General features: G+C 46.4%; 2 protein-coding genes across 27 annotated transcripts; both read left to right on the top strand.

Moving 5' to 3' along the window:
• The first annotated feature begins 422 nt into the window (after window positions 1-422).
• On the top strand, window positions 423-24794 carry LOC125725153 (UDP-glucuronosyltransferase-like). 5 transcript variants are annotated; one of them, XM_049001777.1, is made up of 6 exons: window positions 5217-5640; window positions 5830-6806; window positions 22169-22300; window positions 22844-22931; window positions 23347-23566; window positions 23756-24794. In XM_049001777.1, the coding sequence occupies exons 2-6, from the start codon at window positions 5934-5936 to the stop codon at window positions 24036-24038; spliced, it is 1596 nt and encodes a 531-aa protein (XP_048857734.1). In that variant the 5' UTR covers window positions 5217-5640; window positions 5830-5933; the 3' UTR covers window positions 24039-24794. The 5 variants fall into 5 exon arrangements, with proteins under 5 accessions (XP_048857735.1, XP_048857734.1, XP_048857736.1 ...); XM_049001778.1 differs by lacking the exons at window positions 5217-5640; window positions 5830-6806 and adding an exon at window positions 423-1371; XM_049001779.1 differs by lacking the exon at window positions 5217-5640 and having other exon boundaries at window positions 5805-6806.
• On the top strand, window positions 11100-13905 carry LOC125725155 (putative protein CRIPAK). Of its 22 annotated transcripts, none has more exons than XM_049001805.1 (4): window positions 11100-11751; window positions 11783-12278; window positions 12434-12557; window positions 12589-13905. In XM_049001805.1, exons 1-4 carry the CDS (start codon window positions 11529-11531, stop codon window positions 12649-12651), a joined length of 906 nt encoding a protein of 301 aa, XP_048857762.1. In that variant the 5' UTR covers window positions 11100-11528; the 3' UTR covers window positions 12652-13905. The 22 variants fall into 22 exon arrangements, with proteins under 22 accessions (XP_048857762.1, XP_048857761.1, XP_048857756.1 ...); XM_049001804.1 differs by having other exon boundaries at window positions 12403-12526; XM_049001799.1 differs by adding an exon at window positions 12372-12402 and having other exon boundaries at window positions 11783-12340; window positions 12496-13905.
• Window positions 24795-25193: the final 399 nt, after the last annotated feature.

Here is a 25193-nt window from a genome sequence, read left to right as displayed (position 1 = left end):
TCCTTTCAGGAAAATGGTGCATTTGAATCATCACCAGGAAATGCGAGTTTTACAAGGTGGGCGGCCTGAGGCGTGTGGTATTTCAGCTTCAGCTGAGAAAGTAGACGGCTTTACTGCGCGTCCACAGGTAAGAGAGAACAAGAAACTAGCAACAGGCATAGAGAAAACGGGCAAGCTGACTGAAAATGCTACTAGAAAACATGCCTCACGTGTTGAGATGGACAGATTTCCTTTTAAATATGTATAGATGTTTGTATTGTTTGTATGTATTGTATCATTTTAATGTGAACTGAATAGATGACTATTCCACTGTCATTTCAGCATCTGATTATTAGAGCACGGTGAGTGAGAGAGAAACTGTTTTAAACTTAATTTGAACTTTGTACCCAAAGACCTTATAACAGGCCAGTGCTCTGCTCTGAACACTCTGTATACAGCAGCTAATCACACAGGAGACCACTAATCAAAGAGAAGGCTTGGAGACAGCATCAGGGAAAGATGACTGAGGCAGGGAAGCGCAAAGCCACAGCCACCTCACAGCCACTGCTGGCCTTTGTCCTCATCATCGTCGTCAGCTTGGCACAGGCTGGTCGTCTGCTGGTGGTGCCCCTGGATGGCAGCCATTGGACTGGTGTGAAGGCCGTGGCAGAGGAGTTGGGCCGGAGGGGACATTCGGTGGTGGTGGTGATCCCAGAAGTGAGCCTACGGCTGGGGCCCAGCAAGCACTGCACCACCAAGGTGTTCCCGGTGTCCTACACTAAGAGCACGATTGACGCCCTGCATTCCAAGCACGTGGAGATGCTTCGAGGAAACCATACCTTCCTGGAGAGGGTGTTTGGCTTCTTGACGAGCATCAGCAATGTGACCCAGATAATGACGACCACAGTAGAGAATCTGCTGTACAACGAGGAGCTGATGTCATACTTGAGGGATCAGAACTTTGATGCCATGCTGACGGACCCCGTGATGCCGATTGGTGTGATCCTGGCAGAGCACCTTGGCCTCCCGAGCGTGTACATGCTCCGTGGCTTCCCCTGCAACCTCGATTCTGTGGCCACCGGCTGTCCCAGCCCACCCTCCTTTGTGCCACGGTTCTTCACCCACAACATTGACCGCATGTCATTCGGTCAGCGCCTGGGCAACACACTGTTCAGCATGCTGGAGCCCCTGCTCTGTAAAGCGTTCTTCTGGTCCTTCGATGGCCTAGCATCTCGCATCCTCCAGAGAGATGTGACAGTGGTGGACATGATGAAGGGCGCCTCCCTGTGGCTGATGAGGTATGACTTTACTTTTGAGTTTCCACGGCCCCTGATGCCCAACATGGTCCTGGTGGGAGGAATCAACTGTGCTGTAAGGAGTGCCCTGCCGAAGGTAAGGAGGACGCAAGTAACCAGTTCAATTCACTAAACAGGTCCACATATGCCAAGAACAGAGGACAGTACTGATGATACTAAGATGGATGGATGGATGGATAGATAGATAGATAGATAGATAGATAGATAGATAGATAGATAGATAGATAGATAGATAGATATTGTTTGAAATGTCGGTATGAAGGAAACCGCCCACTTTTGCAAAGTCACTAATTGAAATTGACACTAATATCTGCAGTCACTGTCGGGCTGATAAAAGCAGTTCCCCTGGAAGCTAGAAGGTCTGCTAGTTATTTAGTGATCTCATGACAGCGACACTTTGCCAGACAGTGGGGGTCATGTACCAGAACTAATAAAATTAATTTTACGTTGGTGAAATTTCTAGTGTGAACCACAAATCTTTGAGACTATGAAGTATGACGCTGGAAAGCTTAGGTGTTTTACCAAAACAGCTGCATGCTAGTGTGAGCTAGTGTAGTATTTCCAAGCCAACCAACGTTGTGATGTCACATCCTATGCTAGGATAAGATGCTGCACTTGTTTGAAAAATGAATCTTAGATTACTTATTATTTTAATCCAGTTTCACTGACAGTGCTAAACCTATATGGATTTTTAGGATGGGAACCCATTTTATAAATTACACTGAATACATCTAGTGTTTCATGTCTACTTTAATCCAGAAGGAAATTGCAGATTTACAGTAGTACAATGCACTCGTTTAGACAGTAGTGGGGAGTTACATGTAAAAAAGAGAAAGTTTCATTATTTAAATAGGTTCAGTAAATGGATAAAAAATATATATAAATTAATTTGGCAGTGCAGTTTCTACAGCTACCAAATCCTTGTTGATTATTTGCAAAGATAAAACATATTTGTAAAGATAAAAGAGAACGGCATGCAGCAGGAGGTTTGTCTGACAACAAACAAATAGCATGATGATAGACAGCATAGAAAATAATATGAAACATGCTTACATATATTATCCCTGATAAATGCTGACCTTAACTCCATGTAGCAAAGATAACCTTTCAAAATTTGAACCCTAACCTAAATTTCAGTAGGACAGAGGGCAACCATGACCTCGCTTGTGTACCTGTGTGGGCTCGATAAGGGAAGTTAATGATCAGCGATCTGGTGTGTGCCCATCTAGCAATCGCATGTAACAGAAACTCAAGCAGTGGGTCAAAGGTGGAACTGTCACTCACAACTTTATCGATGGCCATACGTTGTTTGATTGGATGGGATCCATCGAGCATTCTGACCCAATGTAGCACTTCCCTGGTCAAAGACATTTCTGCATTGTCATTATGTCCTCAGTTACAGTCCATATATCAGGGCTCTTATTGCTGTATGAATCCGAGCTCGATCCCCGGTAATGCAACCAACCTTTCGTGGCATCCTACTTTTTTTCTTGCTTGCCGTCTTAAAGAGTCGTGCACTTCAGCTAACAGGGAAGGTGAGGTGGGGCAGACACGTGCCAGACGCTCACCCTCCAGGTGGTGGCGGCGATTGTGGGGGCGAGCTTAACGGGGCAGCGTCCAGCTGGCCGAGCGGGCAGCCACACTCATTCACCAGGTGCCCTGTGCCGAGGCCCCACACCAGGGGGGTGTGTAAGAGAAGCCTGGAGACCCTGTGAAGGCTGGAGACCTTCAAGCTTCTGGTGAAGATGCACAGCTAAACTGCAACCTTCAAGCTGCTAAAGAAGTAAACATGGATGATGAGCATCACAGCATCAACCTCCTGCGATGCTCCACACTGGGTCCGACACGCTCCCCCTGCCCCCTGATACCCAGCGCAGTGGCGATTGAGGGTTTCCGCCCCTGTAAACCTGGGGTCTGGGGTCCCTTGTATATAAAGTTCAAAGATGGTCGAGTGGATAAAAAATAAGTGGCATTAATGAGAGTGCGACAAACCAGGTTTATTGAATTAGAAGCTCATCACTGGCTTTGTCACTGGAAGCTCAGCTTTTCAGAGACTGAGTTATATATAAATAGGCTTGGGGATTACCCAGTCTCTTTGAATGGCATGCAACATCAGCTGCATTTCTTACTTTTTGTGTCTGTCTTTATCAGATTCAGAGTTTTTCAGGAGCATCAATACTATAGTGTTGCCTAATCTCTCTTCAACAACATGTCTGGAAAATTAGCTCAGTGAATATGAGGCCATATAATTTGCTTTCAAAAATTATCTACAGGTTTTACAAGTACGAAAGTGCAAGATATCTATACGTCCAGTCATGTTCTTGGACCACAAATTGTGCATTCTGAACTGAAAATGATGTAACGGAACAGCATGCAGCGAATACGTGTGTCGTCACGGTCTGTGTCTTTACCTTAAATGTAGACGTGCACTGCTCTACAGCAAAGAATGATTCAAAATCTAGATATAATATTGATTTGGGAGGCCTCGGCCAATTCACAACCCGCTTAAAGGGAATTTTTTTCTTGTTGGGACACCCCCCCGGATAATGTTACCTTTTATAGTGACAATGGAATAATCGCAGGCATAATTACAGGCACGTTTGGTATAACGGCTTGTCATTGGTGATGATGTCCTGTGTGAAATAGTAATAAAGTAGTAATATATTGATCAGCACATCACATTGTGATTAGTCAAGGCTTGATGTAGAGTTAAACAGCTTTATACATTGTTTTAGAAAACATTAAAATTTGTGTCATCTAAGAATAAGGTTAGCAAGGCTGAAGCTTTATAGTCTAAGTGAGCCTGATGCCACTCTGCAGTACTTATCTTGTACTGTTTTATTTTGAGTTTCCTCCAGTAACCCACTGTCTTTCGAGGCAGTGATGAAGGGATCCATGCTTTGGCCCAAGGAAGACATTAACCTGGATGGGGCTCCAACCCCAGGACACACTAACGATTCCCACCTACAGACATTTTGTCCAGTTCATGAGGAGAGCATGGTAACTACATGTAGAGCAGGGGCTAGAGGAGTGAGGTACGAGTGCTGACCAACATGTTTTGCAAACCAAACCTCTTTCAGTAATTAGTACTCAAGAAATTATTATTATTTTTTTATTCTAAAAAGTCGATACCCAAGTCAGCCACATGGTGGCAGTATGCCCGTCACACCCTGTTAGTGGTAAAATTAAAACGTAATGATACCCGAGGGAGCACATTTGTTTGCCCAGCAGAATTACAGAAAAGAAATAAGTAGGAGTAAAACTGTACTCTTCAGAACTGAAAAAGATACATATAAAGAAAGTATATCGCGTTAAGTGGCATACTTTGTAGGGTGGATGTCAATATCTCACCTTAACTGTGTGTCCTCCCTGTGTCACGCTGTTTTCTTCCCTCAATACAAAGGCATACAGTTAGGCTAACTGCTGTCTCTGCCCTGCCTATAGGGTGCGATAGTGCGCGTGCCCCCTGCAATGGACTGGCATACTTGTACTTTCAGTTTTATTGGAAACATTTGATGAGTGGATAAAATGTAACATTTGCCCATTTGTCAGGTAAACTATTTTAAAATTTAAATGAAAATGCTACTAGAAAAACATGCCTCACATGTTGAGATGGATAGATTTCCATTTAAATATGTACAGATGCTTGTATTGTTTGTATGTATTGTATCATTTCAATGTGAGCTGAATAGATGTCTATTCCACTGTCATTTCAGCATGTGATTATTGAATGCTGACTGAGAGAGAATCGGTTTAACCCGTTGACCCAGCTGCCGATACCGGTCCAAGTGCTCTTTTTACTTTAATATTTAAATATAATAAATATATAACACATATTTATACGTTATGTATTATTAATATTTTGCAACTAGTAAATAAAGAATAATAATGCCGTTTGTACATCTTGTTTTAAGCGTTTTTGAGGCATTTTGTAGTTCAATTTCAATGTCTTCCGAACGAGGAAGTGGCGAGTCCGCAAAACAACGCAACTTAGCTGCTCCCAAATCATAAATTGCTTTTTTTTCATATTACTCGCACTGCGCAGTTGCGTACTTTTTGTTTGGTGGGATTTTCCACTGAACGCCACTTTAACCTCTCAAAACTTAGTTTTTACAAAGATTGAAAATCGCTGTGCTAATAGTTTCTGTTAAATACTTCCAGATCGTCACCCTCGTATGGTATTTTTTACGCTCCCGCTGCTGCGAAGGGAATGCGGAAGCGAATAAGCAACTCGTTTTGCGGCGCGCTTTTTAGTGGAATATGTTTGAAATATACGCCTCATTTCGCACAAGATTACTCTGGAATACTATAGCGAACAATGTTGTAACTTGGACAACTGGATCGGGTAAGTTCTCTCCATTCCAAAGATACATAGTTCTTGTCTGTGCATTATATCTATGCAAAGTTACGACCCTCAGATTAATGGGTGTGAAATCAACGCATTTTGCATTTATTGGGTTCTAAGAAATAAACGTAATTTGAACTTTGTACCTAAAAATCTGATAACAGCCCAATGCTCTGCTATGACCAATAGAGGAATCAACTTCTCCGAAGCGTGGGTGATATTGTATACAGCACCTAAAATCACACGGGAGACCACTAATCAAGCAGAAGGTTTGGATACAGCATCAGGGAAAGATGACTGAGGCAGGGAAGCGCAAAGCTACAGCCATCTCACAACCACTGCTGGCCTTTGTCCTCATCATCGTCGTCAGCTTGGCACAGGCTGGTCGTCTGCTGGTGGTGCCCGTGGATGGCAGCCATTGGACTGGTGTGAAGGCCGTGGCAGAGGAATTGGGCCGGAGGGGACATTCGGTGGTGGTGGTGATCCCAGAAGCAAGCCTACGACTGGGGCCCAGCAAGCACTGCACCACCAAGGTGTTCCCGGTGTCCTACACTAAGAGCACGATTGAGGCCATGCATTCCAAGCACATGGAGATGTTTCGGGGAAACCAGACCTTCCTACAGTGGGTATCTGTTTACTTGAAAACTATGAGCAATGTCATCCAGTTAATGACGGCCACAGTGGAGAGCCTGCTGCACAACGAGGAGCTGATATCATACTTGAGGGATCAGAACTTTGATGCCCTGCTGACGGACCCCCTGATGCCGATTGGTGTGATCCTGGCAGAGCACCTTGGCCTCCCGAGCGTGTACATGCTCCGTGGCTTCCCCTGCGAGCTCTATTCCTCGGTCACTGGCTGTCCCAGCCCACCCTCCTTTGTGCCAAGACTCTTAACCCACAACACTGACCGCATGTCATTTGGTGAACGCCTGGGCAACACACTACTCAGCATGCTGGAGCCCCTGCTCTGTAAAGCGTTCCTCTGGTCCTTCGATGGCCTAGCATCGCGTATCCTCCAGAGAGACGTGACAGTGGTGGACATGATGAAGGGCGCCTCCCTGAGGCTGATAAGGTATGACTTTACTTTTGAGTTTCCACGGCCCCTGATGCCCAACATGGTCCTGGTGGGAGGAATCAACTGTGCTGTAAGGAGTGCCCTGCCGAAGGTAAGGATGACGCAAGTAACCAGTTCAATTCACTAGTCCACTGATTCCAAAATCCGTTGGAGAGTACAGTACTTGTGATATTTAAATGGACAGACGGGCAGATAGACAGAAAAATCGATACTTGACTGAGTAATTATTATTATTATTATAAAATAATAAAAATAACAATAGTAATAGGGGCGGTGGGGTGGCACAGTGGTTAGTGCTGCCTCACAACGGGAAGGTCCTGGGTTCGGTCCCGGGTCCTTTCTGTGTGGGGTTTGTATGCTCTCCCTGTATTCTCATGGCTTTTTGCCGGGGGCTCTGGTTTCCTCCCACGGTCCGAAAGTGTGCAGGATAGTTTGATTGGTGAGTCTAAATTGGCCCTGTGGTTGTGTGCGTGTGTGCGCCCTGTGGTGTGTTGGCGACTGCCCAGGGTTGGTTCCTGCCTGCCCGGTCTCCCCCCACGACCCCAGTTGAGATTAAGTGATTTCAGAAAATGGATGACACATCGTTTTGGGAATGGTTTGCCACCACAGATGCCTTCTCATTAGCGCAAAAATACTTTTTGGTGGATCTTTTGATGGAAGTATTTGATGGGTCTTTTAAAGGATCTGTCCCTACTGAGTCTGTCAGGTTCCCATTTGGCCAAGCGATGTCACTGATCATCCCATTTTCTTAACAATTCCCTGGTCTAATGAGATAATTAACTCATGGTTTGCACCCCTCCCTTGTTTCAACCTCATAATCTGTCAGTATAAGTACCTATCATTACCCTTCTCCTCTGTCAGTTATTGTGAGTGCTACATACTGTGGTTGGTGTACTTGGTTCCTCATTAGTGTTTCTTCAGTCCTGCTTGTCCTGCCTAATCCTCTGTTCAGATTACCCCTGTTCCATCCTGTCTCTCCATGATGTCCTGCCTAATCCTCTGTTCAGATTACCCCTGTTCCATCCTGTCTCTCCACCCTACCACGTGGTCCTTTTGTTTCTTGTAAATTTTGTTCATGATAGTTTCCCTATTGTTGCAAAGCCGCTCCCCGGATCGTGTCTCCTTCTCCCAGTCCCTGAATTTGAAGTCGTCATATAGGTGAAGACATGGAACTGCTAACACTTCAAGAAACAAATCAAACCAAAACTGACACTCTCACTTAGTATTTGATCTCATTAGACTACCAATTCACAAAAACATTACAATGTGTTTTGGATGAGCGCTACATCAGATTTTTTTTAGACAAGTCTTCCAAAATTTGAGTAGTAGTGCTAGGTGAGAGCAAAGGACGGATAGGACAGCTGCAGAACATGCATGCCCATCTACCCATCCATCTGTCTGCTGCTTATATGGGTTTCGGTCACGGGGGTAGCAGTCTAAACAGAGATACGCAGACCTCCTCACCTCCTCCTCATCAGCCACCTCCTCCAACTCCACTACAGGAATACCAAGCAAGGCATTCCCAGGCTATTTGACAGGTATTATCTCTCCAGTATGCCCTGGAGTCTCCTCCTGGTTGGGCATGCCCAAAGCACTCCTTTAGAAGACGTCCAGTTGGCATCTTAGACAGATGCCCAAACGACCTCATTCGGCTCCTTTCAATGTGAAGGAGCAGCGGCTCTACTTTGAGCTCCTCCCGAATATCTGACCTCCTCATGATATCTCTTAGACTGAGCCCTGATAACTTGTGAAGAAACTAATTTATGCTGCTTGTAACCACGATCTCATTCTTTTAGTTACCATCCAAAACTCTAAACCATAGGTGAAGCTAGGAATGTAGATCGACCAGTAATTGATAGCTTTGCCTGACGATGCCAACAGGACCACATCATCCACAAAAAGCAACGATGCAACCCGACGATGCCAACAGGACCACATCATCCACAACAAGCAATGATGCAACCCGACGATGCCAACAGGACCACATCATCCACAACAAGCAATGATGCAACCCGACGATGCCAACAGGACCACATCATCTACAACAAGCAATGATGCAACCCGACGATGCCAACAGGACCACATCATCCACAACAAGCAATGATGCAACCCGACGATGCCAACAGGACCACATCGTCCACAACAAGCAATGATGCAACCCGACGATGCCAACAGGACCACATCGTCCACAACAAGCAATGATGCAACCCGACGATCCCAACAGGACCACATCGTCCACAACAAGCAATGATGCAACCCGACGATGCCAACAGGACCACATCGTCTACAACAAGCAATGATGCAACCCGACGATGCCAACAGGACCACTTCGTCCACAACAAGCAATGATGCAACCCGACGATGCCAACAGGACCACTTCGTCCACAACAAGCAATGATGCAACCCGACGATGCCAACAGGACCACGTTGTCCACAACAAGCAATGATGCAATCCTCAGGCCCCTGAGGCTGCGCTCCTCAGCTGCGCCTAGAAATTATGAACAAAATCGGCAACAAAGGGCAGCCCTGGCAGAATCCAACACCCATCAAGAATAAGTCATGGGCCTCTGACCATGTTCATGCACTTTGGCTCCCTGGTGCCATTTTGCGCAACCTTGTCTCCTTTTCCTGTGTGGGGATATGGCTGGTTTTCCAAGGCACCCGTCTTCTCACACTACACCTTTATTCGAGTTGGCCAGGTTGCGGTGTGATGTAGGGGAAAGGACACGAAGCATGAGGCAATGCCCCCACCAACCCCATAACCCTTCTAAAACAATCGGTGGGTTATCTTGTCTCTTCCTCATGAGTCTGGGCTGTTTGTACGCTGCTTCATCGACATCAAAAGAATTTTTACGCAAGAGCGGTGTTTACTATGACCATCTTACTATCGGATCTTTTATGACATAGTCGCTTTATGACACTGGCAAAGCATAGTAACTATGAGGTCAACTAGAAAAACCAAAACCCGCAGTGATGTGATTTTGCAAGCAAAGCATCTGACAAATGTCAATGCAGACGGTCCAGATAGTCATACTTACTCAGTGTTTTATCAGCAGACACATATTCTGGGTTGTGAATCCTCTGTATATGTCTTTTTTATTAGATACTAGGGAATATACACAATTTGCTAGAATTCAAATAAAGTAAATACAAACTTAAAAAAAAAAACTTGTATCCCAGTATTCATGGAAAACTGTAGAGATCTTGAACTTGATACATTTCTTTTGCGAATTCCCACTATAAGGAAGTTTTGTGGTTTTCTGTGATCCAGTGTAATTTTAATCTATCAATATCATCCTTACGCTTTGTATAGGAAAATCCCACTGTGAAGTTGACTAGTTTACAGCTAATATGCACACATGCAAAGACACAGACTGCACTGAACATATGCACACACACACACACACCCCCTCAGCCTGGAAGTACAGCCCCCTCTTCAGCGCTCTGCCTGCCAGATTACGGAGAGGCACTTGTCCCACTCACAGACTTCACTCTGCTGCTCCCAGGACTGAGAGCCATGACTGGGTTGAGTTGGGTAGCCTCGTTTGCACTGCTGGGCTGGCTGGGCACCTGCGCTGTGGGGCCCGTGCAGGGGGGCAAGGTGCTGGTCATGCCCGTGGATGGCAGCCACTGGCTGAGCATGCGGACGCTGGTCGCTGAGCTCTCGCGTCGGGGCCATGAGACCGTTGTGCTGGTGCCCGAGACCAGCATCTTGATCGGGGGCACCGCATACGGACGCACGGAGGTCTTCCATGTACCCTATAACAAGGAGGAGCTGGACAAAACCATCAACAAACTCTGGGATAATGCATTTGGCAAGCACCCGCAGGCAATGGACGTCCTCGTCAATGTGGTACTACTGCTGAACTTCACTAGCTTGCAGGTGAGGGGCTGCAAGGGGCTCCTGTATGACGAGCTGCTCATGCACAAGCTGCGGTCTGAGGGCTTCGATGTCGTTCTGACGGACCCCTTCCTGCCCTGCGGCGCCATCCTGGCTAGTGCCCTCGACATCCCGGTGGTCTACTTCCTGCGCGGCTTTTCCTGCAATCTGGAATACCAGGCCATGCAGTGCCCCTCACCCCCCTCCTTCGTGCCACGCTTCTTCACGGGCAACACGGACGTGATGACCTTCCCTCAGCGCTTGAGGAACATGATCTCCACCCTTATGGAGATCCCACTGTGCCGTGTGACCTACGCCAGCTTCGACGAGTTGGCCACCGAGTATCTGGGCCGAGTTACCACCTACAGGGAGCTCATCGGCCATGGCGCCATCTGGCTGCTGAGGTACGACTTCACCTTTGAGTTCCCCCGACCCCTCATGCCAAACATGGTCTTCATTGGAGGTATCAACTGTGCCAAGAGGAACATCCTCCCTGTGGTGAGTCCCTCTAGACGACGACTCTGGAACTCCAGCACATGGCTTTTGTTTGGTCCCCCCAGCTATTAAACCCACCCAATGTGAATGTGTGTGCACCCCCAGTAGGTAGGAATTACAACCCTCCTGTGTCACTAGGCGACATTCCGACATGATCTGTAAAACAAATCTGACCTGGGAAAGCAGCTTTGATTCATTTGTCTGTTGCTGGTCTCCTTGCTGCTCCAACAAAGCACTGTTTCTTTCATTACCCAAGAAAGGGCGACGCTATTTTCTAGATCATTGCTTCACTGCATGCCAAACCCTATGCTGCCCCGCCCCCGAAAGGGTTTCAGAATACATCCCACCTGACAGTCGCATGGGTCGTCTGTGACCTGGGGGGAAGGGGGATGCAAATTTTTGCCCTGACAGGCTCAATGTTTTTCCAGACACACAGGTATGAGTACAAACTGGTATCCTTGCAATGGGGGCTGCCCCCACCATTTCATCTGCCACACTTTTTCAAACGGGGAGTTGAATCGGAAGTGTTTTTGTGAGCCTTTGTTGCGAGTGCACATCTGTACAAGACCTCACACCCTGTGTGCACATCTGTACAAGACCTCACACCCTGTGCGCACATCTGTACAAGACCTCACGCCCTGTGCGCACATCTGTACAAGACCTCACGTCCCGTGCACACATCTGTACAAGACCTCACGCCCCGTGCACACATCTGTACAAGACCTCACGTCCCGTGCACACATCTGTACAAGACCTCACGTCCCGTGCACACATCTGTACAAGACCTCACGTCCCGTGCACACATCTGTACAAGACCTCACGTCCCGTGCACACATCTGTACAAGACCTCACGTCCCGTGCACACATCTGTACAAGACCTCACGTCCCGTGCACACATCTGTACAAGACCTCACGTCCCGTGCACACATCTGTACAAGACCTCACGTCCCGTGCACACATCTGTACAAGACCTCACGTCCCGTGCACACATCTGTACAAGACCTCACGTCCCGTGCACACATCTGTACAAGACCTCACGTCCCGTGCACACATCTGTACAAGACCTCACGTCCCGTGCACACATCTGTGCAAGACCTCACGTCCCGTGCACACATCTGTGCAAGACCTCACGTCCCGTGCACACATCTGTGCAAGACCTCACGTCCCGTGCACACATCTGTGCAAGACCTCACGTCCCGTGCACACATCTGTACAAGACCTCACGCCCTGTGCACACATCTGTACAAGACCTCACGTCCCGTGCACACATCTGTACAAGACCTCACGCCCTGTGCACACATCTGTACAAGACCTCACGTCCCGTGCACACATCTGTGCAAGACCTCACGTCCCGTGCACACATCTGTGCAAGACCTCACGTCCCGTGCACACATCTGTGCAAGACCTCACGTCCCGTGCACACATCTGTACAAGACCTCACGTCCCGTGCACACATCTGTACAAGACCTCACGCCCCGTGCACACATCTGTACAAGACCTCACGCCCCGTGCACACATTAAGGAACATTGTGTACTGGGCACTGTGCTGCTGCTCTTGTGAGCTAGGCGTTGACTATGGTTCATAAAATAGTGTGCCATGTATCAGAGGTGGGTTTGTTGTTTCTGGGGTCCTACTGAAAGAGGCACTTCAGGACCCCTGTGCCCCCTAGTATAGTGGCTGTTTATGGCCAGCAGGGGCCCCCAAACCTCAAGGGTCTCATGCAAACACATGGCTTCAGTGATGGTAAACTCTTCATTTCACTGTTGCATACGTGCATGCAAATGCATGGCAAACATTGTTTAATGCAGAGTGAAACTGCTGGTTTACACAGTTGGTTTAAATGCATAATTTGAGTGGTAAACATCACTGTTGCATGCATGGAAATGCGTGGTTTAATGTAGGGCTGTGCGATATGGCCTAAAAATTAATATCGCAATAATTTTAAGTTATATCACGATATACGATATGTATATTGTGATGCCTGAAATTTAATTTCCAAAAATTAAATAAAACCAACGTTTAATACAGTAAATGCTTTATATTAAAGCTTTATTCCACTGTACTAATTGGGACCATATCATTGGCGATATGTTTTGTTACTGCGTCCGTGATCTCTTTCAATTTTGCATTTTTTTGTCGTACAGGATGGATTTAGCAAACGAAGCAGCCGGAGTCACTTGCTTCTGGCATGGCTCCTTTTGCGTTTTATTTGGTATAGATGCAGATGTGGACATACAGAGTTTCATACATTCTTCGTTTTGCGGATGGGCGGGAGAGCGAGCTGTCGGCTTTGAGCAAGCAGAGAAGCGAAACTCTAAAGGGAAGTACATGCTTCCTGCTTAACTTAAATTTGATGATTTGTATTCGATGTTCACGAACAAGCCACGATACATTAAGTATATTCGATATATCGCCCACCCTTAGTTTATTGCATGTATGCAAATACATGGTGAACATCTCTGTTGCATGCATGCAAGCAAATGCATGAGAGTGGTGGTAAACATGCATGAAAGGTTACCACCTTCAATTCTTACGTGAACGTATTCATCAAGATGTTTGCCACTAACTTCTCAAATTTTCAATATTTAATTATTTAATGGATATAACAGTAAGTTTTTAAACAAAGGGGCCCAGCTGTGGGAACACCAATAGTAATCTGTAATACTTGAGTAATTTTTCTGAAGGCAAACCCAAGTAAAGCCATTTCTTAATTGGCCCTTGCATATAAAGGAACTCCAGCTCAGTCTTGAAGCAAGGAAAGCATAGCGCCCCCTAATGAAAGTAACAGCATTTCATGTGTGTGTGTGGATGGGTGTGGGGGTGTGTGGGTGGGTGTGTGGATGGGTGTGGGGGTGTGTGGGTGGGTGTGTGGATGGGTGTAGGGGTGTGTGGGGGTGTGGGTGTAGGTGTGTAGGTGTAGCTGTGGGGGTGTGTGGGTGTAGGTGTGGGGGTGTGTGTGGGTGTAGGTGGGGGTGTGTGGGTGTAGGTGTGTGGGTGGGTGTGTGGATGGGTGTGTGGGTGTGGGTGCTCCCTGCTATGGACTGCCATCCTTGTGCCCCATGCTGCCTGGGACAGACTTCAGCCCCCCATGACTTTGTCCAGGTTAATTGGCTGGAAAACGAATTAATGACTCACACTGTACAGTGCAGGTGGTAGATTATATTTAAAAATCTCCTGTTGGTCTGAATTTGTGTTTCCGCATTAGTCTTTCCAAGTAATGAGTGGATTTTAATTAAGGCCAGGTACTGTGCTGTTCATAGCTGTTATGCAATAGGTCGTCATCATCATTTCCTGATACGATATCAGCAAGACAGCAAATTACAAAGCTAACAGTTGTATAAAATCACATGCCCACTAATTAAAATCACATACACTTATCAATAATAGGGGGGAAATATTATTAATACTATTATTAAAACTAATATAACCACTGTTGAAGCCTGCATTGCTTCAATATTGTAATTACTACTACTAATGATGATGATAATAATAATAATAATAATCTGGGTATTCTACAGTGAAAGTTACGTGAAATTCAGTCCTCAGATTAGAATGAAAAAGGTTAAGTAATCCATTTGGATCAAAATAGAACCGTACATTACATACATTAGCCCCCGCATTATCCTGGACAGTCATGTTTTTAATAAGTTGTTTAATAAATTACTTTTGGCTGTTTCGCGGTGGCGTCAGCAGGATGCCATACTGGGGGGGGGGGGTGGGGGGCTTTGGGTGTGTTGGGTGGGTGATGGGGGATGAGCCATTGATTGAGCAGCCGGACCCCTGTCATTTTATGAGAATGAAATGCGGAAATAAGCAAGATAAACATTTCAGAGTGACTGAAAGATCGTTTGTGCATCGCTTTCAACCAAAGATCTTGTTAAATAAAACAACTGTAAATGTAGATTTTTTTTTCCCCCAAGGCTTTACATGCTATACCTGTATTTGAAGTTGGTGAGGCTGTAGTAGCAGAAGGATGGAAAAGGGTTGAGGGAATGGTCTGAATGCTGCACTAAACAAGAGGCAATGGCCTCACCATCCCCACCATCTTCATCAAATGAGCAGCGGGTGATGGAAGAATGGAGTGATGGAAGAATGGAGTGATGGAAGAATGGAGTGGGAGACTGACAGTCGGATCGGTGCAACATCAGTAGTAATAAAGACATATTTGTCAGTTAAAGAGAGTTGAGTCAAAAGATTGACTGGTAAATTCATCTATGTTCCTACCCTTGCCTACAGTATGGTCATGAACCTTTAGTATAGTGACCAAAAGAATGAGACTGGGGATATAAGTGATAGCGTGGTAGCTGGGCTCAGCCTAGCAATTAGGATGAAAGGCCTGGACAGTCAGGATAGACTCAAAGTAGAATTACTGCTCCTTCTCATCAAAAGCAGAGCTGGTTGAGGAGTCTGTCTAGGATGCCTCTCTGGGGAGGTGTTATGGGCAGGTCTTGGACATGATATAGAGATTATATCTTTTAGCCAACCTGGGGTCACCTGGGTATTTCCCCCGGAGGAGCTGGAGGAGGTGGCTGGGGAAAAGGAGGAGGTCTGGGCATCTCGGCTCAGACTGTTGCCCCTGCAGCCCTAATCCAGACAAGCATTGGAGAATGAGTGGATGGATGGCACCTGGCATATGTCATCCCTGATGGTCTAGATCAGGGGTCTCAAACTACTGGACTACGGGCCACATCCAGCCCACAAAACACTCTCACGGCTCACAACATATTTTTATTTTACTATTTAATATGGCCCTCAAATCGATCTTTACACTGTACTGGGTATGAAATGGTTACTGGGTTCATGGTAAAACTCCTGATAGTTGTTATTACCATAAACTTTAATTATCGTTGAAACGGTGGTTGATTACAGTGCTTTCCACTGTATGTCCAGCATCAACCAAAGGTAGCAACAGTCTCCCAGATGCAGGTACGCAGGGGCCACGCGCAATGTGGGTTGTTTTACGTCAGTAAAAAACATGCCGGAAGGCAGCTGTGGTTCTGTTCTGATTTTTCAGCTGTTTAAGTCTGGTGTTAGCGAACGCCGGATAAGTTGACTATTAGCTCAGTGCGTGATGTTGGAACTTTGGAATAGGGGGAAAATATCATGGATTATCTGTCTAATATCATGCATTATCTGTCTAACTTGCTAATAGATGTCAGTGTTACATCCCCTTATAAAAACACTACACATTGTCAATGGATCGTTCAGTCGGTACTTTTTTGCCTCAGATGTAGTTCAATGGTCATTCACTCTGCATATGTTTGTATTTATGTATTCTTGAAAGAGGACACTATAGATTAATTTCCTTCTTCTGTATGGATTTTCCAGCGTGACTACGATGTGTCATCATTATTTGTATTTGTCTGAAGTTCAGTGAATAGTCAAACTCTTAGGAGATGATGTGGTTTTCATATGTTCACATGGGTGTTGCCTATGTTATCATTTTACTGTTTGTGCAAACAGTAAGTGCGCAATGCTGCTAATTGTATTTGTGGTTTTCAATGTAAAACCTGGTAAACATTGCAGTTTGTGTATCAGTAATTTTTTAAAGATTTTCAGCACATTTTAACAATACAGCGATAATACTGATGATAATTTAGATCACTATTATCGTAAAATTAATTTCATACCATTTCATCTCAGCTTTGCTCTAATATATTCTTCCTTTAATTGAGCAGAGGCCTGTTTTTATAGATGAACTTAAAATTTCAAGTTGAAAAAGATGGGATTTGTTGTTGTTGTGTGATTTCTCTCGTGGCCCCCATGGGGAAACGCCACACAGCCTGTGGCCCCCTTGGGGAAACGCCACACAGCCTGTGGCCCCCTTGGGGAAACGCCACACAGCCTGTGGCCCCTGGGAGTTTGAGACCCCTGGTCCAGACAGTCACACCTGCTCACTTTGCCAATGCATTCTGTATGGACAATATATACCAACCAAGCAAGCAGGATGACTCTTGGACTGCTCCCCACTGGGTCCGAAATACTCCCCACTGGGTCCGACACGCTCCCCACTGGGTCCGACACACTCCCCCTGCCCACTGATACCCAGCGCAGTGGTGATAGAGGGTTCCCGCTCCTGTAACCCTGCAGTCACTGCCGTCTGGGGTCCCTTGTATTTAAAGGTCACAGATGGTCCAGTGAAAAACGAGAGTGAGACAAACCAGTTATGCTGAATTAGACGTTCATGATTTTCAAAGCTGAGTTAAGGGTGAAACAATACAATCTATTTATGATTCAGTTCCATAGATGAATCAGGTCTCAGTTCCATGCACTCGGAGTAAGAATAGAATGTCAAACACGTTTAATGACAGGTAAAACAAAAACGTACAGGGTGTTAGCTATTTTTTAGATTAAATATTTCACTTTAATTAAAACAAAGACCACAAGTTAAAGTAGTCTCAACAAGGACAATAAATTCGCGCGTATCGTCGAATTTAAAGGATAAAATCTGGTCCGTCTGAGTCCGTCACAATACAAACAATATGTTAACACCTCGGGTTGTCTGTAATAAACACAAATATCAACAAAATATGGCTAATATTTAAGATGAACCACGTTAACGCGCAAGGGTTTACATGCATTATCGACCTGTGATGTAATGTTGATTCATGCAAATTTCGTCGGGTAGAAAAAAGGGCAGAACATATGTTGTGAAATTCAACAGCGCTTATTTTTTTTATTCTGTAGAAGACGAAAGATCGATCTGCTGGCCAGATTTTATCAGAATCATACCGCGGGTCATACAAGTAAAATATAAATAAAAGGCTGTCACGTTTTGATAGCAATAAATCTCCCATTAACTAACTAACAATCCCTGTTACACCCCTAATTTGAGTCTGAGTTATTTATATATAGTTGTTGGGGGAATTACCCATAGAATGGCACAGGGCATTTCTTAATGCGTATCAGCTGCATTTTATTAAGGAAGCGCTTTGTCTTTTTATCGGAGTTTTTCGGAAGCACTAGACAAGACAGACAAGCTGCAGACGCAACAGTTTAATAAAAATCACAGCCTACGAAACATTACAAATCGCCAGACTCCATGATTTGCGCAATCATTGTGTTTTTCTATTTAATGCTGGTTTTACAGCCCTGATACGTCCATGGGGGGCAAACCCTCACCACAGTAACTCTGAAATCTTATTAAATTTTTTCTTTAACCAAAAGGAGAAACAAAATCCTACAGCGACTGGCAGCGTTTTAGTACTTAACTACGTCGTTCGTGCGAATGTTAGGGTTAGCGGACATATATTTTGTTAGGGACAGAAACCTCGATGCGTCCCGCGGGAATTTCGGGGGGGTTGGAACTGAATTTCGGGGCGATTCCACAGTTCAGTCCCTGACCACGTTCACTGCACGATTTCGGACATCCCTGCGTGTAGGAAAATACTCAGTAATAGTGGGATGATCTTTATTTTTGATCGTCAACCGCTTGATTGTGAACGACAGGTCGATCTGTAAGACTTTCTTAGTTTATCGCGTTTATTGTGCCCCCGAGCCCCCCCAAGTTCAGCAAGAGATTTTTCTTCATTGTAAAAAATGTTGGGTTTTAGATTACTGGATTCGTGTGAAAGGGTTAACGTAATCCATTTGGTATAAAAGAGAAGTTTATACATAAAGCAGATTGCCGCTTTTATTGCACCCCCCGCTGCCATTTCGTGATATTTTATCTCACTTTGCTGTGTGGAAATAGGGTTGTTTGTTTTACGAGGCACTCGGCTTCTCACGCCATACCTTTATTTGGAGTGGGTGGGGGGTGGCTCCAGAGTAAGGAAAGGGTTTTGGATGCCGCACGACACACAAGGCAATGCTGCCACCAAGCAAACAACCGATCGCTGGGTTATTTTGTCCCTTCCTTGCCAGTCCGGAGAGTATAGGGTGTATAGAGAGTATAGGAAGTATAGAGAGTATAGGGACTTGCGAGCAAAGCATCCGGCAAATGTCAACGCAGACAGTCCGCATAGTCAGACTTTTTTGTTAGCAGACGCATATTCTGCGTCGAGAATCCTCTGTATGTGTCTTTTTTTTATCAGATATTGCGGAATATACACGATTTACTACAATTCAAATAAAGTACATACATTGCATATTATTAAATTTTTAAAAACGTTTGCATCGCAGTATTTAGAGAAAACTGTAAAGAATTCCTGCTTTAAGGAAGTTTAGTGGTTTTCCGTGACCCAGTGTAATTTTAATCTTTGCTTCCTCCTTAAACTGTCTACGCGAAAATCCCACTGCGAAGCTGACTTGTTTACATCTGTCTTGCCTTTCTGAGATTATGGTTTGCCTTTGAACATGCACTGGGTGATTGCATGCACCTATGCAGATACACAGACTGCGTTGCACTTATGCACACATACATGCACACGTGCACACATGCCCTCATGCTCTCTCACGCACACGTACACACACACACACCCTCAGCCTGGAAGTACAGCCCCCTCTTCAGTGCTCTGCCTGCCAGATTACGGAGAAGCATTCGTCCCACTCACAGACTTCACTCTGCTGCTCCCAGGACTGAGAGCCATGACTGGGTTGAGTTGGGTAGCCCTGTTTGCATTGCTGGGCTGGCTGGGCACCTGCGCTGTGGGGCCCGTGCAGGGGGGCAAGGTGCTGGTCATGCCCGTGGAAGGCAGCCACTGGCTGAGCATGCGGACGCTGGTCGCTGAGCTCTCGCGTCGGGGCCATGAGACCGTTGTGCTGGTGCCCGAGACCAGCATCTTGATCGGGGGCACCGCATACGGACGCACGGAGGTCTTCCACGTACCCTATAACAAGGAGGAGCTGGAAAACACCATTAAAAAATTCTTGGACAACACATTTGGCCAGCGCCCGCAGGTAATGGACCTCCTCGTCAATGTGGGACAACTGCTGAACTTCACTGGCTTGCAGGTGAGGGGCTGCAAGGGGCTCCTGTACGACGAGCTGCTCATGCACAAGCTGCGGTCTGAGGGCTTCGATGTCGTTCTGACGGACCCCTTCCTGCCCTGCGGCGCCATCCTGGCTAGTGCCCTCGACATCCCGGTGGTCTACTTCCTGCGCGGCTTACCCTGCGGTCTGGAATACCAGGCCATGCAGTGCCCCTCACCCCCCTCCTTCGTGCCACGCTTCTTCACGGGCAACACGGACGTGATGACCTTCCCTCAGCGCTTGAGGAACATGATCTCCACCCTTATAGAGATCCGACTGTGCCATGTGATCTACGCCAGCTTCGACGAGTTGGCCACCGAGTACCTGGGCCGAGTTACCACCTACAGGGAGCTCATCGGCCATGGCGCCATCTGGCTGCTGAGGTACGACTTCACCTTCGAGTTCCCCCGACCCGTCATGCCAAACATGGTCTTCATTGGAGGTATCAACTGTGCCGAGAGGAACATCCTCCCCGCGGTGAGTCCTTCTAGATGACGACTCTGGGACTCCAGCACATGGCTTTCATTTGGCTCCCCCCGGCCATTGAACCCTCCCCAATGTGAATGTGTGTGTGTCCCAGCGGGTAAGACCATCCTCCCTCCATTTTTACAGTCTTTACCTCCGCTTCGCCAGGCGTTGTACTGACGTGATCCGTAAAGCCATAACAAATCCAACTTGAGAGAATGGGCTTTGATTTATACGTTTGTTGCTGGTCTCACTGCTGCTTCTTTTATTACCTCTGAACGGCTCGGGCCTTTTTTCTGATTATAGTTCCACTGCATGTCAGTGTCTGTGCTGCCCCCCCCCCCCCCCCCTCGCTTCAGGTTACATTCCATGCGGCCATACGTGACCCGGGAGCCGGGGGAGAGGGGGGTGGAGAGTTTTGCCGTAACAGGCTCGATGTTTTCTGAAGTTGAGGAAGGGGGTTGCAAACTGGTAAACACGTAACGGGGGCTGTGTGGACGTCCCTTTGCCCACACCCGCCCTCCCCTCTGCCACACTTTTTCAAACAGGGAGTGGAAGTGTTTTTGCGAGCCTTTGTTGCGACGCACACGTTTGTAACGGCGCTCATGTCACGCACACACATTGAGGAACACTGTGTACTGGGCACTGTGGAACAGCTCTGTCTAGTCCCAGTTCCTGGGGGAGAGCCCTGCAACCCCGGTCCAGCTGATCACTCCTGGAGGAAGTTTCTGACCGTTTACACGTATTCCCCTCCGACGCCACCCAGATGGTCCGGACAGACCTGAGAAACAAAAGCCCGATGTTTCCACCATGCTGCTTTGCCTGTGGGAGGGGGGATTGGGGTCAGCGAGGAAACCGCAGCGTATGAATCACGCAGCCAGTGGTGATTGTGGTATTTCTGCCGGGCCTGTTCTCAGAATTCGCTTGTCAAGGCTTTTGTTTTATATGCCAAGCAGACTTCCTGTTACATTCAGTACATTCCTGTTTTTCCCTACTGGTTTTAATGCTGAAACTTGTGGTCCAATATTTACTCCAGAAAAACCACACCAGTGTTATTTATATGTTCCTATACAGTACAGCCTGCTGTACTATATATAAACAACACTGTACTATGCAGAGGTGGATAATTCAGATCCAGAAAGTAAAAATCCAGACCAGGATTTTGTTTCAACCAAACAGTTGAGTACTCGGTCACTGTAACTTTTTTTATTCCAGTGGTTGGTTGAAACAAAATCCTGGTCTGGATTTTTACTTTCTGGAGCTGAACCATCCACTTATGTATTATGTAGAAAAAAACAGAATCAGCATCCAGCAGAAAGGAACTAAGGACAAAGAAATGAAACACATAGATCATATTAGTAACAGGGTGTTTTGATCACACTGAGTTCTACTGCTACTGTGAGTTCATTGTTCATCTCTGCCTCTCGATATTTCAGCAGGTTATATCTGTAAGAAAAATGCATGTTTATTACACATGGGAGAGAGAGAGAGGTTTTCTGTTTTGGGCAGATTATTGTTTGTGGATCACAGAGCAAATGTTGGAACTATGGATTATAATTCCAAGACTGTACTCTCCTGGCCTCAGTAGCATTTACACAGAGAAGTTCTCTCTCTCTCTCTCTCTCTCTCTCTCTCTCTCTCTCTCTCTCTCTCTCTCTCCCTCTCCCTCCCTCCCTCCTCCCCGCCCCCCACCACTGCCCAGGACCTGGAGACCTTTGTGAATGGGTCTGGGGAGCACGGCTTTGTGGTCTTCACCCTGGGCTCCATGGTGTCCCAGATGCCTGAAGACAAGGCCCAGTGTTTTTTCGAGGCGTTCCGGCAGATTCCTCAGAGAGTAAGAGGCTCGTCCACATGCTCGCGTGCCTCACAGGGTGACCGTGGCCTTGGCAGTGTCGGGGGAGGGTGACCCTACCGTGTGGCCCCCATATGGCAGGATATCTTCTGTATGTTGTGATGGCCCAAATCAAACCACCCACTCCACGACCCAGAGCACAGGCATTAGTTGCAACTCTTACCCTAAATAATCGGATCATCTGTAGATTGTAGGTAGTGAACAATTTTATTTTTCTACTGGCTCTCTTGGTAAAATCAGCCTAATCGTATGCACACACGGTTCCGTTGTGATGGGTGCCCCTCCGCTGGCAAAGCCTCTTGGGAAATCCACCTAAATCGGGCCACAGCAGTGGTGCTTAAAAAGCAAATTCCTGCAGAGCTCCTGCTTTTATTTCGCTTCTCTTCTCTCCCTTGTTCTGCCCCCAATGTTCCGGCGTAAGTGCTGAGGATAACACCCCCCCCCCCCCTCGCTCCTCAGCTGCTGCCCGCCTCCTTTATCCCTGCATTCCCCAGCAGGCTCATGGCCTCTGGTCTGCATCTGCAGGTCCTCTGGAGATACACCGGACCTGTTCCCGCCGACATCCCTGAGAACGTGAAGCTGATGAAGTGGCTCCCACAGAATGATCTCTTGGGTGGGTACTACGGCTCCTGCATTGGTCTCCAAGCTGGCTTTTCTGGCGGGGGGGTCTCTACAAGTTAAGCATTGGTGAGAGACCACCTTTTGGGCAGCAGAGACGGCTGTTAGGGCAGCAAACCATGGAGAGTTTCACACAGCTCTGACCTGCAGAATGGCAGCGACCGTAGAAATCTGCTCTTGTGTCTGTAGCACTGATCCCCTTCTGCATTTATGTACTTAAATCGCTGGGACTTAATTAAGCCGATCAATTTATAGACTACAAATAGACCACTTGCTGTATTTTAGGGACCCCAAACAAATCCCTTTGGTTTCACAGGGAATCTGATGACTTCCGATATGAATGTTACTTTTGGGTGGCAGCCTACCGTTAACAAGCTGCGTTCCCCCCGTGTCTCCGCCTCCCTCTGAAGGCCACCCGAAGGCCAGGGCTTTCGTGACTCACGCTGGTACACATGGCATCTACGAGGGCATCTGCAACGCCGTTCCCATGGTGATGCTGCCGCTGTTCGGCGACCAGAGCGACAACGTGCAACGCATGGTGGTCCGCGGTGTTGGGGAGACGCTTAACATCTACGACATCACCGCGGAACAAATTGTGACGACGCTCAACAAAGTCATCAACGATTCAAGGTCAGGGGTCAACCTGACCTAGACATGCAGCCCAAATGAACAAATGAAACATTCCATTGTTTTAATTCCCACTGCAAAATATCAAGTAATCTATGTTAAATCAACTGTTATTTATTGCTAAAAATTGTAGTGATGATATAGGATTCATTTATAAAGCACTGCACACATTCATGGTGGTCTCTTCGACAGTTATAAGGACAACATAATGAAGCTGTCTGCAGTGCACAAAGACCGGCCCATAGAACCGCTGGACCTGGCTGTCTTTTGGACGGAATTTGTCATGCGACACAAAGGGGCAGACCACCTGAGACCTGCCGCACATGATCTCAACTGGATCCAGTACCACTCCCTGGATGTCATCGGCCTGCTCATCATCATAACTGTCACTGTTGTCATAGTGACTGTTAAAAGCTGCAGATTCTGCTGCAGAATGTGCTTCCGAGGGAAAACCCAGAAGAGGAAGAAGGAGTGAGCGTTGCTCTACTGAATGTGAAGAAAACAAAAGACCCCTCACCTGAGTGCATGGGTGGGGGGGTGATCAAAATGCAAAAGGGAACTTCACAGGGAAACAATACATCTGTATGAACAGCACGTACCACAATATCACTTACCACTTAGCATCGAGAAGCACAATAGTAGATGAGGTCAGATATTCTTAGGAAAGGATGTCCGACATTCAAGCTATTATGTTCTAAAGATAGGAGCTGTCAGAAATTGGTTCCTTTGATGAACTCTGCCACTGTCTGCCTTTTCTCCAGGCAACATTTGATATTCCCCCTCCTCCCCCCGAAACTAACATATCCTTAGTTTTATAACAACAACAAAAGTGTAACTTCAAGAGGAAAAACAACGCTGAGATGTCAAAACAAACTACAAAAAAATTAAACTAGATTTTTTTTTTGGCAAAATAATCCTAAATAATGTAAACTAAATTTACTCCTCACGCAATTATATTTTAAGCAAATATGGAAATGATTGGGTGGGATGATGATGGATGAAATCTCCATTCCTGTCAGACGGCCGAATTAAGGTCCTTCAAGCTGCTTCTTCTGAAGGCTTCAGGGACCATGCAGATGACCTCCCGCACTGACCACACAGGTGCCTTTCTGTAGCTGTGTTTATCAGGTCATTTTCTTCAACCACTGTCATTGAGAAAGTGATTTTTGTTCTCTCGGCCTGGCTCTAAAACACTGATGAATGATCGCTACAATAAATAACTTAAGAAAGACTTTGAGATCTTGAGTGAATATATAAAGAATGACTTTTACACGTGTACACAGGAAAAAGAGATGAATCAGATTAAAGGCTAAGGCAATATTATTATACTAGAGTACACCACTAATTAATTACATTATTCATACATGCCATCAATATCTACACCTTCCAGTCATGTAGGTGGGGCTTGAATATTAAGTATGTAGATGGATTAGGATTAGCATCGCTGCCTTCCATGCAATTGGAAAAAGTGTCAATGCATTGTCACCACTGCCATCATCCTCTGCCAAAGCAGTATCCTTCTGCCACCTTGTCAAAGGCCTGCTGGCTAGGGGTGGGTGACACTTAAAGGAACTTAATACTTCAGCCAACATATTTCCCAGCTTTCCTGGTGCCTGCGAGAGTTTTTGCT

The sequence above is a fragment of the Brienomyrus brachyistius genome, unplaced genomic scaffold (assembly GCF_023856365.1).
Source record: "Brienomyrus brachyistius isolate T26 unplaced genomic scaffold, BBRACH_0.4 scaffold62, whole genome shotgun sequence".
Lineage (NCBI taxonomy): Eukaryota > Metazoa > Chordata > Actinopteri > Osteoglossiformes > Mormyridae > Brienomyrus > Brienomyrus brachyistius.
This window is presented reverse-complemented; position numbering and strand designations above follow the sequence as displayed.